The sequence below is a fragment of the Euprymna scolopes genome, chromosome 12 (assembly GCF_053919585.1).
Source record: "Euprymna scolopes isolate OS-2025 chromosome 12, ASM5391958v1, whole genome shotgun sequence".
Classification (NCBI taxonomy): Eukaryota; Metazoa; Mollusca; class Cephalopoda; order Sepiida; family Sepiolidae; genus Euprymna; species Euprymna scolopes.
The window spans coordinates 71,826,763-71,846,791 of record NC_136493.1 but is presented as its reverse complement, the minus strand read 5'-3'; the positions used below and the strand labels follow the sequence as shown (position 1 = coordinate 71,846,791).

General features: G+C 31.9%; 1 protein-coding gene across 4 annotated transcripts in view; it reads left to right on the top strand.

Annotated features, from left to right (window-relative positions):
• The window catches only part of LOC145291330 (receptor-type tyrosine-protein phosphatase N2-like), a 1,723,320-nt gene that overhangs the window by 1,590,945 nt on the left and 112,346 nt on the right, over positions 1–20,029 (top strand). For all 4 annotated transcript variants that reach the window (XM_080137086.1, XM_080137084.1, XM_080137087.1 and 1 more), the window contains one exon: positions 10,493–10,566. In XM_080137086.1, the coding sequence (XP_079993212.1) occupies positions 10,493–10,566 (74 nt within the window). The remainder of the gene's footprint in view (positions 1–10,492; positions 10,567–20,029) is intronic.

Here is a 20,029-nt window from a genome sequence, read left to right as displayed (position 1 = left end):
TGTAATAAAATAAATAACGATGATAATACTAAAGGAATTTTCAATAGTTTTCAATTACATTTATTTTTTAACATTATTGTCTTATATGATGGTAGATGTGGGAATTTCCCAAAACTTTTGAGAGCATATCTTCTTCAGGGGAGAAGAGGGAGCATGAACAGCTCTCTTAACACATATTCTATATTCATAAGAAATATAACATTTATCACATACTTTGAGTAGTTGATGTACACGGATATTGTAACATCAACAAACACATAACTTTATCTGAAATCCGCACAACACCAAAGTACTACACACAATACTTGCCACCCATAACATCGATATACTCAATATATAGGGAACAGTATAACTTTAAATCTAGAATATAACTATCATCACAACCCTAAACTACTAACTAATACTTTTTATACATGTATGTATGTGTATATATATGTGTATATATATATATATATATATATGAACAAATGATTAATAAAACATGTTAAAAGACATCTTGAAAAAGAGTTAAAAACATATTTAATTTTGAAAAGGAAGCACAAGATAAGTGGATAGTCCTTAATCTATGGAGTTTCGAAGAAATACTCTCCTTCTCATCAGAGGGCAGGAATTAGCAAAATGCAGGATCGGATTTTGCATGTAAAAGTATTTAATGAAACTACATATATTATATATATATATTTATATATTATACGGCATAATCACATTGACAAACAGGTTCCTGTTAGATCATCAAAGTTAAGCAATGTTAAGCCTGGTCAGTATCAAAATGGGTGACCCTTTGGGAATTCCAGGTGTTGTATGTGCTCTCTGCTGATCTCAACATTATTTTCAGTCATCCTGGATTTTCCTGGCCACTAGAATCAAACACAGCTGATTCAGGAGAGATATGGTTGGGGATTGCACAACTGTTCCTCAGAATTACATCCACAACTACCCTTACACGGGGTATCCATTGTCTTTCCAGATTGAATGATGATATGTATACATTAGGTGCATAAGTGTGCATATGTGTGTGGATATATGCATGCAGGTAGGTATATTGTGTATGTTGGTGCATACATGTATCTGTTTGCACATATGTTGACCTACACACTTTCCTTTTCTCTGCACAAGAGAAATACATTTGTTTCTTCCCTGGGAAGGGGAATAACTCTACATATCTTAACACTAATTGCTTTTGTTTACAACTTCTGATTTGCACACATATGCACATAACATTTACACTTCTAAACAAACAATTTAAATGAAACAAACTGCAACAATAATAAAAAAAATGTTAAAAAATAAAAACAAAATTATATTAACTTTAGACAGCACCCAAGACTCATTGAATTCCAAACCCATATTCCAGAAACTGAGTTAATAAATATGCAAGCCTATTCGACTATGAGACTGATGCTATAATCCATCAACCAACTTCCGGTACGAATTCCAACAAATGCAGTCATGTTCAAGAGCTATTTACGCCTTCTCTCCTTCCCTGAATAAGAGATATTCTAGAAATTTTGTGGAAATTCACATATCTACCATCGTGTGCAGCACACTGTTCTAAAATAAATGTGTAATTGAAAACTATTGAAGATTCCTTTAACATTTATTATTTATTATTAGTTAATTACTGTTTCCATACACTGCATTGCCATAGTCTTCAAACACAACCCTTTCACACTTTGCACAATGTTTCAAGCAAACTACAAAATCTTCCTTCTAATTGCATCTTTTTCTTATATACTCATTGGTAGTCTATAAAATACATCTCACCTGTTTGTTCGTGTGTATGTATGTTTGTATGTCTACTAAAACTTTCATCAGCCACATCAGACTCTGTTGAAACCGGTACCATCTAGGTGCATGTGTGAGAAATTAGGAAAAATGGTCAATTATTTTATATAGAAATATAAAGTTTTAAATGAAGGAAGGGTCAGGGAAATTGTCTCTTTCTAAACAACTTCAAAAACTGTGCCTGCATCAAGCATTATTTTTTTAATTGGTTTAAGTAAAAGAATTTCCAATGTTATTTTGAAACAAGCATTGTGGGCCAGTGGATTAGGAGGTTGCCTCGTAAGCTTTAGTTTTGATGTTTGTGTACACGTGATGGTGGTCTTTTTTTCTTTTTTTTTGATTTAAACAGGATTGTTTTGTAATTTTGGTGGATAATTATATTAAAACAAAGAACAATTTCCTTGTTTCGATTTTTTTTTTAATCAAAGGTAAACTGAAGGTTAAGCTTTTATTTAAAAGAAACAAAAATTCCGGTCCAATGACGATAAACAAAAAACTTTCTATCATTTACATTTTTTTCTACAGCTTTTTACACTTTGTATTATTTATTTGACATTTTTTATTAGCAGTTTTTATTACATTAAAACAAAACATTTTTCTTATTTTGAGGGCTTTTCACATTGTAACTGCTAATTTTTTACATTAAGTCATAACAGATCATTTTTATAATAGTTATTTCAGTTAAAACAAATTCTTTGTTATTTTTAAAACTGAATTATTTTCAGTTTTCATTGCAACAAACCATAATAAGAAATCTTTCTAGACTGAGGCAACATTAAAGAAGTTTGCTTAAACTGGTATATAGTCATCAAAAAATGCTCAATATCCGGAGAATAGCTTATCTTCGTATCCCTTCTGGCAAAATATCTGGTGGGGAGGGTTTCATGTACTTTTTCTTTTTTGGGGCGATTAAATTTTCGTGTTTTTATTCATTCAGTTATTTTTGAAACTGTTGTGGAGTTAGCAGCTGTGTTCAAACCAAACTTCATGTCCACCCAGGCAATGCCAAGTATCCATGCTAGTATTTTTATAAAGAAAGAATTTATTTAGTTTGGTCAAATAAATGTTTTCTAATTCAATTATTTTGGTTGTGACAAGAGAGAAGCAGCACTTCTCTTGAAATCTTGTTTCTATTTGAATCCATAACTTCCGTATATCTATGTTTGAAATAATTTTATGTCTTTTCTAGTGATGAGACGATACAAAAAATGTTTTTTCCAATTTGGATACGATTACTAATTCATTACTAAATTCGTGATTTCTATACAATTACAATTCTCTCCTAAATTCTTGATTCCAATACACTCATTGATTCAAATTCTTTTTAAATTTCCAAGAGATTTGTTGCTTTTCCTTTTTTAATTTTCAAATTACCATAAAACCCTCATGTAATGTCTGCAAATATTTTTGCAAACATAAAATACTTAGAGAAGAGAGGGGCACGAGTAGATCTTTCTAAATATTTTTTCTCAAAGTAAGAGAACTAAAAATATATTTCTCTTTTCAAAGCCGATTTGTACTAGTCAGTGGTTTAGTAGATAAAATCCTATTTGAATTTTTCCGTAAACAATTGAAACAGTTTTTCATTGGGAAGAGTGTATGGCTGTCCTCTACCTTCTTCATCTTTAAGGTATTTTATCATTAAGATGGATTTTCTAAAATCACTTGCATATTATTCAATCACCTGTGGACTTTTCTCCATCGATATTCACAGCTGTTTGGAAACAATATAACCAAGTTTAAACATATTTTTTTACTGTTTTGAAGTACTAATCTGCTTTAAAATTGTCTTCTGAAAATGATTAGAAATGTACTGCAAAGAACATTTGAATGATTAAGCATGTGAAATGTTTAAGCATGTGAAATGTTTAAGCATGTGAAATGTTTAAGCATATGAATGATTAAGCATGTGAAATGTTTAAGCGTATAAATGATTAAGCATGTGAATGATTAAGCATGTGAAATGTTTAAGCATATGACTGATTAAGCATGTGAAATGTTTAAGCATGTGAATGATTAAGCATGTGAAATGTTTAAGCATGTGAAATGTTTAAGCATGTGAATGATTAAGCATATGAATGATTAAGCATATGAATGATTAAGCATATGAATGATTAAGCATATGAATGTTTAAGCATATGAATGATTAAGCATGTGAATGATTAAGCATGTGAAATGTTTAAGCATGTGAATGATTAAGCATGTGAAATGTTTAAGCATATGAATGTTTAAGCATGTGAAATGTTTAAGCATGTGAAATGTTTAAGCATGTGAAATGTTTAAGCATGTGAAATGTTTAAGCATGTGAAATGTTTAAGCATATGAATGATTAAGCATGTGAAATGTTTAAGCATGTGAAATGTTTAAGCATGTGAAATGTTTAAGCATGTGAAATGTTTAAGCATGTGAAATGATTAAGCATGTGAAATGATTAAGCATGTGAAATGATTAAGCATGTGAAATGTTTAAGCATGTGAAATGTTTAAGCATGTGAAATGTTTAAGCATGTGAATGTTTAAGCATGTGAATGTTTAAGCATGTGAAATGTTTAAGCATGTGAAATGTTTGAGCATGTGAAATGTTTGAGCATGTGAAATGATTAAGCATGTGAATGTTTAAGCATGTGAAATGTTTAAGCATGTGAAATGATTAAGCATGTGAATGATTAAGCATGTGAATGATTAAGCACGTGAAATTGGCCAATATTTTACAGATTTAATATTTATTTTTAAAAAGAAATATTTTGATAACATTTTAGATGCTCATAGAAATCATTTCTTCCTTATTTACTGAACTAGCCTGGGTGCGCGGCATTGCTCGGGGGTTTGGAGGTGTGTGTTTAGCAAAAAAAAAAAAGTGTTAGTAGGTAGGTAGGCAGGCTGGCTCAAACCCGTACCGCGAAGGAGGAAAAGAACATGAAAAAAAGTGGTATCTTTGCCGTTGTGCCCATCGCCAAATCGGAAGTGGTGAAGATTTAACTTAAGGCTAATCAATCGAAAAGAGGGGATGGCTTTTGAAAATATCGGCGAAGAAAGCGATCCCTCCCTGTAGAAAAGTGCCCAGTTGAGGGTGAAGGAATTTCTGCTTTTAGCCAATTTTTCAATATTTCTTATTCAAAGAATCAAGCTTCAAAACGATACTGATCTCGTGAAAATCAGTCGTTTCTGTCAAAAGTTTTAGGCACACATACAAACATACATTTAAACAGACAGGTGAGATTTATATTATAGACTAGCGGGGGGTACCCAGCGATGCCCGGGTGTTTTGAGATAAATCAAAACTCGGGAGGGGGGGGGGGTAAAATAATTAAAAAAATGTTTTGGTAGGTGAGTATGAGGATCGAACCCGAGAGGCAAAGTTGGAAATTAAAGTGTGAAAAAAAAAAAAAAAAAAATGCAACGTTAACCATTGGGCCACCGCGACATACAACGGAGACACGTTTGAATTTATTTATTTATTTAACTATTAAAAAACAGGTGTCCGCAATAAAAGTTTTGATTTGACCTAATTAAGAAGGTCAGTTAACTTTTGCTGCGAGGGAGCATTTGGGTTTGTTTACCCAAATTTGACTGTTTTTTTCCCCAACATGTTGGGAAGGGGGAAACCAGCTCCCAATTGTCGAGATTGAATAACAATTGTCTGATATACAAGATTGATCAAAGTTGATTGCTTCTGGACGTTTCCCGGTGCGATTGCCAGGAACGCTGTTAGCTTTGAATTTGTTTCGCTTTTTATACGAAAAAGCCTAATCAACACGCGAGAAGCCAAAATAGCAATAATTTTGTAAAAGTTGATGTAAATAAATCTAGACACGACATGCTTTCCCAAATCCTAGATATTATTATCTACAGCCTATATAAACAGTTGTAAGCGATAGTAATAACCCCGGGAGCGTGTGCGAGAAAAGCCTTTGCGAGACATACACGAAATGGTCACACACATTTTGCCTTTCATATATATAGACTAGCGGGGGTACCCGGCGTTGCCCGGGTGTTTGTAGGTGTGTGTGGTGTTAAATAAAAAAGAAACCGGGGGGGGGTAAAAGTTGGTAGGATCGAACCTAAAGTCCTGAGGCGAAGTTTGAAAAGAAAATCGGCCAGCCAGAATGAGTTACTGAAAGATGTTTGAATTTATTTAAGTAAGAACCAAATTGACAGGTGCGTGCACGGACGTTGTCGAGCGTTACGACGACGACAATGACAACGACGTCATCAATGACCAGGTTTGTTTGTTATAAGCGAAGTAAAAAAGAAAACAAGGTTAAAACTTAAGCGGGGGTAGGGGGTAATCAAAACATCGAAAAAAAAACACAAAAAAAAATAACGTAAGGCAAACGAAAAAAAACCCCAGAAAAACGAACACGTGAAAAATGGCTTAAATAAGCCTGTTTCGATATCAAAAGTTAAAAAATCGGTGGGTACCCAGGTGTTTTTGGGTGTGTGGTCAGGGGTGGATAAGCGAAGTAAAAAAAAAAAAAAAACAGAAAAACGATCGTTACGTGAAAAATGGCTTAAATAACACTGGTTCAATATTTAAATTTAAAAAATCAAAAAAAAAAAAAAGATATCTCACACCACGATTCGAACCGAAAACTTTTAGATAATGAACCAACGCGCTAACCAACTGACTTAACGCGATGTACATGAACTTTAGTCAGTTTTTCAACTATTTAAAGTAAATCAGGTCATTACGACATCTGACGCATGTGTAGAACCGGTCGTCGTCACGAGAAGACCGTTTTTGTTGAACCCCCCTCCCTCCCCCTAGAAAATTGTCGATTTTGGAGTGAAAAAATGAACGTTTTTGGCCAATTTTTCGAGCGAAGGATGAAAGGATGATACCGAGTTTGTGAATTTTTGTTCTGTCTGTCGAAAGTTTTTAGTGGACACACAAACACACATACATACATACAAACATACATACATACATTTTCGCTTTTATATATATAGATGTCTTTTCATTCTTTCATGATCCGTCATCTCATGATTCTAAAGAATCAAAGGTATTTCAATATAAAGATTTTTAACAATTTCTACTAAAGATCTCATTTTTGGGGGGGGATATTTGTCAGTTTTGATAATATTCTAGAATTGAATATCGATCAAGGAATTAAACAGGTTTCAGAAGTGTTTGCATAATCACTGATATTTCTTTCTGCATTTGAAAAACAAAGACCATCATTAGGACAATAATTTGTAAGCAAAGCAATACCACATATGGTGCAATGGAAGTATGGGAGGGAACATTTGTTGATCCTCATTCAATCTTTGACAACGTGGGGTCTCTCTGCTAGTTCATATATATTTATCAAAATTAACATGTGTATGTATATAATTATATTAATTACATATATATATATATACTACACTCTCAATATCACAGTATATATAATAGTAATATACTAATCATATCTTTTTGAATATTTCATTAGGTAGGCCTCCAAAATATTCTGGTCATTTCATTCTTTTACTATTATTTCTGAATACATCAAATTTATTATTGAAACCAAGGCTACCTTGATTGTTTTTACAAATATCTGAAGAACAATTCTCTAGTATTTAGGCCATTGATAGCATAAAAATCTGGTTATAAATAAATGCTGATCGATTTTGCAATATGAGGTTAGATAAAAAAAAAGAAAGGGAAACTTGAATGATAGTAGTCTATTATTGTTATCTTTATTATTTTCTATTGTCAACATTTATTCAGTTGTTACACATTTTCTTATATTGACATCGACACAAGATGCAGGTGCTTCAGCTGACCATATTTTTCCAATCAGATTGTGGCATAGTTGAAGGCTATGGGTGATCTTGACTATTCCTGAATTATTTAATTCCACCGTTTTTCCAAAATGAAGGGAAAAACAGATTTATGCCATATTATTGACACTAGGAAAACCTTAATAAAGAAAACAAGAGTATAAAAAACATTTTTTTTCACGAGAGGAAAGCAAATATCAAAAGTGCATCCATTGAAACAGCTCTTGTGTTAGCAAGGAAAATTAAAATCGTTCCACCTGTGTCCTTAAGTAGAGCTCAGATTACGATAATGAGTGCAGATTTTTTAACTTTGAATCTCTGCCTGCCACAACATGGCTACATGACTCTTGCTAAAATTAACAAGATCAAGAAGAAAAGCAGACGAATCGCATTGACAATTTCCACTCAAAGAGAAAAGTAAAACTCACACTGCAACCAAGAGCATTACAATGATAAAAAAGAAAACAATGATTCTAAACTTAGAGTGATATTTGTATGCATTCTCCGTCAATCGTTTTACACAATAACACTGAAAGATCTGCAAAACTTTGGTGATAACACAACTAAGTCAGCTGATCTTCAGATGCTGCACTTTCATTTCTTGTTCTCTTTCGGTGGAGGAGCAGTCTTTCACGACTGAGACAATTTTTATTTTTGTACTGTTTCTCCACGTTAAAAAAACGACCCTGGTGTCTAACTCTGTCCCGTGGGGAGGCATTGTAAATAGGGACACAACTAAGTCAAGGACTTGATTAACTAGTCAGTTTTGTCAGCAACCTCAAAACAAGAAAGATTTGCTGTGAATAATGTGGAAAAACAATGCAATTTTTATTTTTATTTAAAATATTGTTTTTGTTTTCATTTTTTTTTTTTTTTATTCATGTCTTCTTGCCTCTATAAAAGATAAAACAGGTTTTTGCCAGTCTGTCCTGTGAGGCTCTTTGTTAAAGCAGACATAAATGTTTTGTTCTGGGTATGATCTTAAACTATATCCAGTGGTGAGGCCCCAGCTTGCGGGCTTTAGGGAGTGTGGAGCCACCCTTTAATTACCATTGCTCCCAGGTCCACTCTGACCCAGGGTGATAGTACCTGTTAGGGTCCCAACTATGGGTTAAATAGAAACCGATTTGAAAATAACAAATATATTCTATTAAAATTTTTTTCTTAAAAATCTTTGGATTCAGCATTAAATAACCTGAAAAGGGTTGATATGCCGTAAAACAAACAACCAACCAACCAACCAACCAACTAACCAACATAAATGTTTCCAATTTTTTGAAAACTAAAGGAACTGAATAATTCAAGTTTTTAGTACATTGAGATTCTAATGACAAAAATGAACAAAATTATGAAGTTATGTTCAGTAAAAAAGGACATCTTGAAGAACTTGAAATGTTATTTAGAGGAATTTTGAAGTGTACTTTGTACATGTTTGTAATTCATTGCTGACTTTTGCCTTCCTTCTCTCTTTCAAGATACCCCCCTCCAATAATCAATTCTTTTAATGATAATTTTAACTAGAGGTGATCAGTTTAATTGATATTTTGAGCTGATGTCCCCAATGTTACCTTTAGAATCCAATAAAAAAAAAGACAGATATATTCACTAGCTGACTTTTGAATATACCCTTTTCTATCTCACTCTACCTTTCTCTCTCACTCATTCCCTCAATTTCTCACTCTCTTTATTCGTGCCCTGCATCCATGGATAACTTATTTGTACATGAAAATTATTTAGAAAATTAAAATATTTTTCTTTAATTTTCTGATCAGTTTGCTCAAGGATGCCAGACATTCAGCCGCTATCATATTTATTTTAACCAAAAGATCTTTTTAAGATTCTAACTGCCTTTAAATGCAGATATATACATACAGAGGCATAAATCCCAAATAAAACTTTTGTCTAATTTACTGAGAAGTTTTTTGTTAATAAATTCAAAATTTTGACACAAAGTTTAAAACCGTTCATTTGATGCTGTTTTACCAGACTTCTGAAAAAAAAAAAAAGAAAGATCAAATAAGATTTTCAGATCATTACTTATGATACAAACACACACACACACACACACACACACATATAAGTATAAAATAACTTGTAGCAAGTAAGCTACACAAAACGTTTATACATAACTTACTTGTCATAAGTAAGTTTTTTATCCTACTATTACTAGCTCTAGTCATGTATTGAGCACTGTTTCATAAATAGTTGAAAAATATATATGTAATATATTATTTTGTAAGTGAATATACATATACATATACATATATATATATATATATAAGGTTGGTGCAAAAATAATGTAGCTTTTTGACATTAAGTATATATATATATATATATATATATATATATATAAGGTTAGTGCAAAAATAATGTCGTTTTTGTTTCTAACCGCCTTTAAATGCATATATATATACACACAGAGGCATAAATCCCAAATAAAACTTTTGTCTAATTTACTGAGAAATTTTTTGTTAATAAATTCAAAATTTTGACACAAGAAAGTTTAAAACCGTTAATTTGATCATGAAACAGTACTGTATGTGGATGACTATATATATATATACACATATATATTGTTCAAGCATGCTCTGATTTTTTTTTTTTTTTTTTTTTTTTTTGCTCCAAGACTGACATTAAGTCACAGTATAATATAACTCTGATCTATCATTTTATCTATTTATCTATGTCTCTCTCTCTCTCTCTTTATATATATATATATATATATATATATATATATATATATATATATATAATGTGTGTGAATACGTCAGGCGTGTGTATATGGACATGGCTTTCTTATCTAGTTATAAATTGAAGTTTGTGTTACCCACTGATTTCTCTTGGGTTTCAATTAGTGCCTATAATATGTGATATGTTGCCTTCCCAGCTTGCGTCACCATCTTTCAATGATTTCTTACTTCTTTTTATTTATTTATTTTTTTTAGATGACCATTCTCGTGTGACGCTTAACCAGTCTGCTAATGCCTCCACTTCGGACTATATCAATGCAAGTACAATTGTAAGTTGAATTCATTTTATTTTCCGCATTCATCCATCTTTACAATACATGCATATTTTTAGGAACTGATGATTCTAGTATGTGATAATTATCAGAGAAGATAAGGAATGTCATCATCCGATTTGGTTTATGATACTTGTTTACATGCAAATAAGTACCTGACTGATGCGGTACGCATGTACTCATACATGCCATTGTGAAAAACAATAAAAAAAAAACAAAATATATTTTGCAGTTGAAGAGATGCTCAAAAGTAAGGGCAATGTTATTAGGAATATTTATGTCTTCTATTATAGAAAAATTCCAGTACAATTCGCACCTTTCCAGTCGGTGCTCTTTCTCCTTCATCTATTCATCTTCCTTGACCTATTCTGTGTGCTATCAGCCTAGATTGGAGTGTGTGCGTATATGTGTATTTTTTTTAGTTTATTTTTTGTGAGGGGGGGGATATGAAATTTCTTGCAGTTTCAGTTCAATTGGGTTCATGTGGTCAGGTTCCATGTTTTTGCTTATTTCGATTGTAATTTCTATGTGACTGGTTAGTGTTCATAATTTATGTGCATTATTTTCTGCATTTGAGAATTTTCTTTAAGATTTTAACTGTTTTCATCATTGTTCATCACTGTTCATTGTATAGTCTCAATCTTCCCTTTGATTCCAATTTCTCTTAGTCTTTTTTCCTGGTATTTTGGGACCATTCCTAATGCTCCTACGTTAATTGCTATTATGTTAACTTTCTATATTCCTTTCAGTTCTCTGGCAAGGTCTGTGTATTAGCTTTACTTTTCTGTCACTTTGATCTTTACCCTCTTTGCTGAGATGGCAATAATTTAAAATTTGGTAGTTTTTTTCCTTCGTGTTAAATATTATGACTCATGGTCTCCTTACTTGGACGAGTTTATCTATTTTTCCTCCATATCCCAGTGGATTTTGCAAAGTTTATTTTCCAGTAATGTATCTGGTTTGTGTCTGTATCATTTGTCTGCATGTTCAAACTAAAGTCAAAGGTTGATCAATCTTTTTGTGTTCTTGATTAATTATTCTTCCAAATCGTTTTCATGTTTTCTATACCTTTTCGCCTTTGTTCTGTTTTTATGGAGAGTCGGTTAGTATTATCTTTCAGATGTAGTGCATTGTGCATGGATTTTAGTTTCCTAATCTTCTGGTTAAGATGCCTAAGCTCTTCTTTTGTCCAATCTATAAATAGTCCAAGTCTTAACTAAATTTCCTAACTTCTACTCTATAATTTCATTTTTAAGAGTTTTTTTTAATCTCCTCAGATATTCTTTTCCAACATTTCTCCTTTATTTTTGTAGATTCAATTGGGCATTTCCAGGCCTTCCGCTGTCTCCAGTTTTTGTAATTTTATCTCTCGCAGTGCATAGTTTTCTATTCTAAATTTCATTTGAACATCCTGCCTGAAGATTCTGATTTGTTTTCGCTTTAACTACAGCTTGTGCATGATTTAGTTTATTGTTTTGTGTTTGTGATCTTTTATTGGGAAGCAGTTCACAATTATATAAGGGAGTGGTAGATCTGTACTACTACCACTAACATTATTATTATTATTAGTAGTAGTAGTAGTAGTTTTCACACAGGCCATCAAAGATTTCTCTTTGAGAACAACCTGTGGTGTTCCCTGACGTCTGAGTGACAACAAGTCTCCTCAGATTTCTAGTACTCTTCACCTCTTTCAATAACATTTGCAAATTAATTTGTGTTATCACAACAGCCATTTACCATTGATTTCTCATTGGTAGCAATTATTGGTCTTCACTGGAATTTGGGTGACAATAAGCCTCTCCAAGGTCCCAGTCCTCTTTGTACTCCTCCAGTGGAGGTTTTGTTAGTGCTTTCTCTTCTCAGTCCTTCCATCCTCCTAGACCCTCTTTGACTATTTGGTGTGGTATCTGTTGATACTGACACTTTTTAGGGTTACTTACAATTATACAGCTTCAGTTTTCTTGATTCCACATTTCTTTGTGTTTTACTTCTGTGGCTGTTTGTATATGTACAGCTAGCACTTTTAGCTCCGGATTCAAGAGTTTTCCTTAATATTCCAGCCTTTTTCATTACTGTTATATGCTATATCTTATCAGCCATTTCTCAAATTCAAAATCTCTCATTTTTTTCCGAAGGATTCTTCCTAATGTTCCTATTATTGTTGATTTTCTTCATCTTCTATATTTCTCTGAGCTCTCTGGTTAGCTTCATCTCCTTCATTTGATATTCATTCTGTTTTCTACTGGTACTATCATCAATGGTAGTCAAGGCTCGGCACTTGTGCATTACAAAAGAACTCTTTTGGTTTCAGTTTGAAGAATACCCATCATGGGGAGACAATGCCATGTCAGAAGAACAGCAATAATGATTATTTATATAATTATATAAAATTATATATAATATATAATTATATATAATAATATATTATATATAATTATTTATATTTTATTTGTTACAAAAATTGAAAATTTTTTTTTTGGGGGGGGGAGTTTTCTTAAGCACATGCATTCCAATAATGCTTGTTCAAAACTATTTATAAATTTAAAAAGTCATATATTTTGACAACTTTCATTTGTTTTGTGTAACTCCAATGGATTAATAAAAAATAATTTTATCTGGTGTTATTAGAATTTCTAAAATTTTATTTTAATTCAATAAATGTGTAAAATACTTTCTAAAAAAGCACATGCATTCCATCAATAACTATAGCTATTTATAAATGTGAAGTCGCACACTTTCAACTTTCAACAACTTTCATATTTTTTGTGTAAGAAAGAAATTAAGGAAACTTCTATTTTCTTAATTTTGTTTTCATTCAATAAATGTTTTATGTTATTGTACTTTTTACATTTGTTGAAAGTTTCAATTCGGGTGTTCTCTCCTGATTTGCACTCTTCAAACTAAAATCAAAAAGTTCTCTTGTGACAATAATACACAAGTGCTCATTGCACTTTTGAGATGGTTAGTGTAATTTATGGCAATGTCAAACTTATGTTTTAACTTTATACAGTATTGTTTGTATATTAAAATGTTTGTTGAAATTATGGAAGTTACAAAAAGCTCTCACCCCCCCCCCCAGGTTAAAAATGGATTTCTAAATAATGTTATTTTAGCATGGTCCATATTCTGCTTAAGTACCCATTTGTTAACTGATAAGTGGGTGAATGTTGCACCAATATGAAGAAAAATGTGTAATGTGGATAATATCTGGAATAATTTTGATAACCAAAATAGGGTGTTCATTTTTTGAAACTTGGAAATGTTGTTAGAATGGAGATCCTTCATAACGCATAACATTCAATGTTGTCATGTTTATTTTTTATATTTTAATAAGTTTGCGTAAAATTACGGATCACAACTAACGACAGTGACGGTGATGATTACAATAATCATAAGAAAAAAAGAATTTTGTTTTGTTTTTTCTTTGTAATTTTTGATATCTGATTCCTTTATCAGGGCAGAAGCAAGCATAAAAGGCAGAGTTCATGAGAATCAAAGTTATTGTTTTTAATGTCATTCTGTTTAGTTCTCCATAACATTTTGTAACTGTTCAAAATTCCCGTAATCTGATACTTCCTTAATCTGATAAATGTATATAAAAAAATATAAATGTAAATAATCAATCAAATTGACCGGAATTTTATAATGAAGGGAAGAGTCCATACTTTACACAGCATAGTTGAAAAAATGATTGTCAAATGTATTGCAAAAAAAGTAAATTAGCATGGCACGAGTTTGAAAAAAATGTGACAAATGTATAAAAGTTGCTGGTCTCGTCAAGAATAGGGAGAGGAGAAAATAATGAGTGAGTAAATATCATGCTACCACCTGTAAATCTGACTTGTTTAGAAAAGTGACTCTCTTATTATTATAGGAATTTATTATAATGAATAAGATTGACTGATAATATCCACAGAACCTACATCAGGTATTGGTTAGTAGTGTGACCATATTAAATTTATATGTAGTGTCTGTGTTTTTATAGTTATGTTTTTTCTAGAAGGGAAAACTCATCTCTATTTTATAAATATAGAGATGACAATAAATAATAATATTATTGAATAATTAAACTGCTTTAATTTGTAACTTATTCTTTTGATAATAAAATTAGTTTTTTTGTAAAATGAATAAAAAAATGAATTTATTAGAAATAGTTTGAAAACATACTTTTTTATGAATTGCACAATTCTTTTTAATTCTTTGCACACATTTAAAATTTAACCAAGTTTGTGTCATCAACTTCTTGTTTGATGTTGTCATTGAAAACAAATATCTTTATAATTATTGGAAGCCATATTTGAAGAATTTTCTGGCAAATTAAAATATGAAATTGAAAACAAGAGGGAACAGAAAAGAGCTTAGTTAAGGCTGGGAAGAATAATTAATTTAAATCTGTGTTCAAATCTAATTTAATTTTTCTTTTTTCTTTGTTTTTTTTTCAAACTTAAAAATACTTTCATTAAATTTCAATCACTCGTTTTAATTATTTGTTTAGAAAAGTTCTTCTTTCAGGTTAATATATGCATTAAATTGAGTTATTTTTTATTATTTGGTTTGAAAAGTACATTTAAATAAATATGCAAAGTTAAAATATAAAAAATGGAGAGAAAATTTCAAATAAACACATCATATTCCAGCCAATTATAAATGAAAATATAATTTACATTCTTCATGATTCAAAAATAATGGATGAAAGCGTCATTTGAAGAATTGTGCTTCCTCTTGATCTCAAGATTCTGAATAAGTACAAAGTTTGTGTTATAGGAAAAGATGCCCTTTTAGTATGACAGTAAAGTGAATGGTATTCATCATAGAAGATTTTTTGATAATCTAATTCATTGAAATAAAAAAAATGTCCACATAATTCAATTTCATTATAAGTTTTTTTCTTATTTAACGGTGTGTTTCAATATATCTCATGGAATGTTCAAACATATCTGACGATTGTATATTTTAGTTCATGTGTGTTAATGGGAGATAACTTGTCTCAACTTTGATTTTCCATTTATTTTTGTAACAATTGATTTAAAAAAATTTTTTGTCGCTTTTGCATGAAATCAACCAAATGTAATAAACATTGTAACAGTTTCCATATATTCCTTTGTCCATGTAACCGCACATTTTCATTTAAAATTGAAAGTTGTTTCCTGCTGTGTCAATGTTTTAAATATATTTTTGCATTAGAGAGACGGTCAGATAGGGATAATTTCAATGTCAATTATTTTTACAAATTTCAAAAGTGAGTGGAGGATCAAAAATTATAAGTCTATTTGTCATACTTAACATGTAAAAATTCAAACTATTTATTAAATAAATTTACTAATTTATTTAACAAATTGATGGGATGTGGATACTATCATCACCGGGATCAACAAAGATTTATTTATGTATCATCTTATCATGCTTATATGCATGATGTTCAAAATAACCATCATATGCAACCCGTGCATCAGCTATTATCTGTATTTCAGGTAAAATCCATGACCAACCTATCAAAAATAATCTCATACTCTCTATGGCTTACTGTTGTACTGTTAACCGAAAAAACAAATACTGCCTGTAATCTGATCTTGAAGAAGATTTATCTATTTCAACTTCTTTAGCACTATTGCTTTTTTCATCCCACCTAGCATTATTAGATTGTTTAGAATATATTCTTTACAAACCTCTCGGATGAATTGCATCCAATCTAGTATGGTGCAAAATGGTTTCTCTCTAAAGAAGAGCCTTATGCTGCTTGTTGATTAACAATTATTAAGGCATTGTTATTAACATCATCTATAAAATTCTTTTTCTTTTCACAAAAACTCTGGCTATATTGCATGCTTTACACTTGTAAAATTAACTAGTAAACTTGGGGAAGTTGTGAAATGGACTTCATTTTCCATTAACTTTGGTACATGCAATATAAGACCATTAAAACTGGAGTGAATATATGGTCAAGAATGTCAAAACTTTGACATTTTCTTTTGATTTATGAATTCCATAAAATTGGAATATGCATTTTAAGTGTTGCTTTTTTTTTCTAATGGAAAACTTGTTTTTATAAGTAACTAATGAAATAGGTTTTTCTTACTTCCATTTTAAAGGCTCCCCCAAAAATCTAAAATACAAACATAAATGTAGAATTATTTATAATCAAAATAAATTGGTTAAATTTATAGCACACAGATAGAGAGAGATAGAGAGTGTGTGTATATATATATATATATATATATATATATATATATATATATATATACATAAAGGGTGTCCCAAAAGAAGCTGACGGTTAAAAAAAAATTCATAATTTAAGTTTTTGTATTTTTCTTTTATTTTTTCAGATCATCTAGAGTAACCCTTCCAAGGTCATCATGAGTTGTTACACTACTGAGGAGCAGATATTTATTGTAGTCATATTTTCGGTTGAATGAATCAATATCAGAAACTCAGAAATTCAACAAAACTTCAACACAAGAAATTTCCCTACTCCCAATGCAATAAATGCTATGGTGGCTCGATTTCATGAGCAAGGGTCTGTATGTGACCTCTCTAAATCTGGTAGACCCCGTACGGCAAGAAGTGATGAGAATCGTCAGAGATTAGCAGAGAGTGTGGCCAAGGATCCATCCATATCAGTAAGGAGATCACGTCAAATTGGGGTCTCTTGATCGATGTGGTTCTAGTAGGATAGTGCAATGGCGCATATGGCACGAGAAACATTAAATCTGCTCCAGGACATATTCGGCAACCGAATAATTTCTCATGGCTGTGAGACAAATTGGCCACCCTGCTCGCCAGATCTCACATGTGCAGATTTCTTCCTTTGGGGTTATCTCAAAGAGTGGGTATACGCAAACAAACCAGTCACAATAAATGCCCTTAAAAACAATATAAAGGAGGAAATTAGGGATATAAGCCCTGAAACATTAAGTGATGTGCTGGACAATGCCCTGCAGAAAGCACAAGAGTGTGCAAATGAAAATGGTGGACATTTGAGTAACATCATTTTTCATAACTAAAATTAGACCTTGTGAAAAATATACCCTAGATTAAGTTGTGTAAATAAAATTAGAATAAGTAGACTAAAATATATCTTATTATATCTCAAAAAATCATGGAAAGGCTCATCTACCTACATATGCACATTGGTAAGCATGAGGAAGTTAATCAAATTTAAAATCCGTCAGCTTGTTTTGGGACATTCTATATATATATATGAAACTATTGTTATATATTTATTATTATTATTAAGTCTTATTAAAAGTGAGTCTTAGAGAGTCTTATTAAGAGAGATGTTGCGTTCTGTGTTCGTGTTATGAAGAGATTCATATATATAAAATGTTCATACTTAGAAGTGTTAGAAAGAAGTAAGGAGACAGTGTTGAGACAGTCTTAGTGTTCACATTGTAGATATGAGATGTAGAGACATTGTGTATGTGAAGACATTTTAAAACACAGGATATATAAGACATATAATGACAATTTCACTTTACCTTTTGGTAGAATTACAACACAAAGACGACGTTTATAAAAACACATGACACGTTTATTTACATGGACTGGTCGGTGGTTTTCTTAGTCAGGAATTCAAAGTTTTACATTCTATGTTTCAAAGGTGACCGTCTCGCTTCCAGACGTTCGACTGTCCATCTCTGGACTCCAGACTGTCGTCTGTCGTCCTCAGACTCTCTCTGCTTAACTCTAAAGTTTCTAACTATATCGAGAACTTCCCATTTTCCATGACGTCATACACATGTTAAAACATGTGTCTTCTTTCACGTGTTCTGAAAATGCGTGTCCAAAACTTTTTCCTTTGTTTACAAAAGGAATTTTAACCTATATTTCCAGTAACCTATATTTCCAATATGTTAAAAACATGTTTATTAAATTATCCTATAGTTGCATTCTTCAATTCAATTTCATAACAGAATTGACAAATGCACATTCCTTTTCTTAAAACTATTTTATCTCTAAGCTAAACAATGGTTTGTTTTTACATTCCATTTTCTAATTCTCTCTCGTAATCTATTTCTAAACCTAAATTACGAGGTCTGAATTTCGTCTATTCTATTTCATTTTCATTTTAACTAAAACTCTCTATTTTTATACTTACATGAAAAGGGGACAGCCCTTATCATGTAACACTATAACCTTATTTTAATAAGCCAGTTTTATAAATTTTATTCAAACCAGCCATTTTCTCCCTTCTTGATATTTAGAGTAGATGTAGCATTTATTTGAACCAAATAAATATAAATGTATAGATGAGCTATGCTTTTTCTTTGATTTTTTTTTTTCTTTTTTTTTTCTTTTTAGTGTATTTTCATTTCAAACAAAGCACATTGCCACTTTGATGTGTGGGGCTACTATCTGGGACATAATTTGTAGGGATACTATGTAGGGGATTGAGGAGCAAGATGTCTGTTTACATTAGACTTGAACTTCTGCATGTCAGTATCGTTGGAAGGAGGGACCCAGAAGGGAATTCCAAAATCTAGCCGTCCGAGGGAAGAAACTATTAGAGTAGATGGCTTTCTAGCATCTACGGCTCTCTATTGTGTAACTGTGGGATTTAGGTGCTTGTCGGGGATATTTATGTCGAGGGGATACAAGAGTTTGAAGTTCTTCGGTGCATCTACTATTAAAATACTTGTCAAACAGGCAGAGGGATGCAACATTTCATTGATGGTCCAAGGTTGAAGCCAAACTGATAGTGCGGGACAAATTAGTTTGGCGACTCTCTTTTGAACCCTGTCTAAGAGTGAGAGACTAGTAGCAAATGCACCAGCCCAAATGTGGCAAAAATACTCCATACACTGGCAAATGGTCGCATTGTAGAGGTACAGAATAGTCTCGGGCATAACTAATTTCGACCACGGTAGAGAGAGCCCACCTTCTTTGCGGCAGGCTTGGCAATGCCCTCAGTGTAACTATTTAAAGTCATGTTCCCTATGAATGTTAAGCCATGGAGTTTAAGCAAAGTACTTTCAGGTAATGCATCATTAACCACGGCTATCAGTGGTTAAGAAGGTTTCTTGTAATTATTAAAGGAAAGAAGCTTAGTCTTGGCAGCATTGAATGTTTCCATCTATTTATGTCCTCATTACAAGACAGACTGGAGGACTTTCTCTTGCGTTTCCACCATTTTTCCCCTCATGTCTGTTATAACATGGTGTCATCAGCAAATATACTCATCTTGAAGACAATTTTATCAGGGAGGTCTTATATAAATATCAGGAATAATAAAGGTTCAAAGATCAACGCCAGAGCCACACCCATATTTATATCATATTTTATGTATGACCGTCGAGGACAACCTAGATTCTTCTCTCATTTAAGAAGGATTTAATTACGTTAAGTATTCGTCCTGTGATATATTATTTGATTTTCATGGACCATCGTGCCATACCCTGTCAAAGGCTTTAGATATATCTAGGCCTACTGCTCTAGCCTCCTTTGCCTTATTCAGTGCATCGTA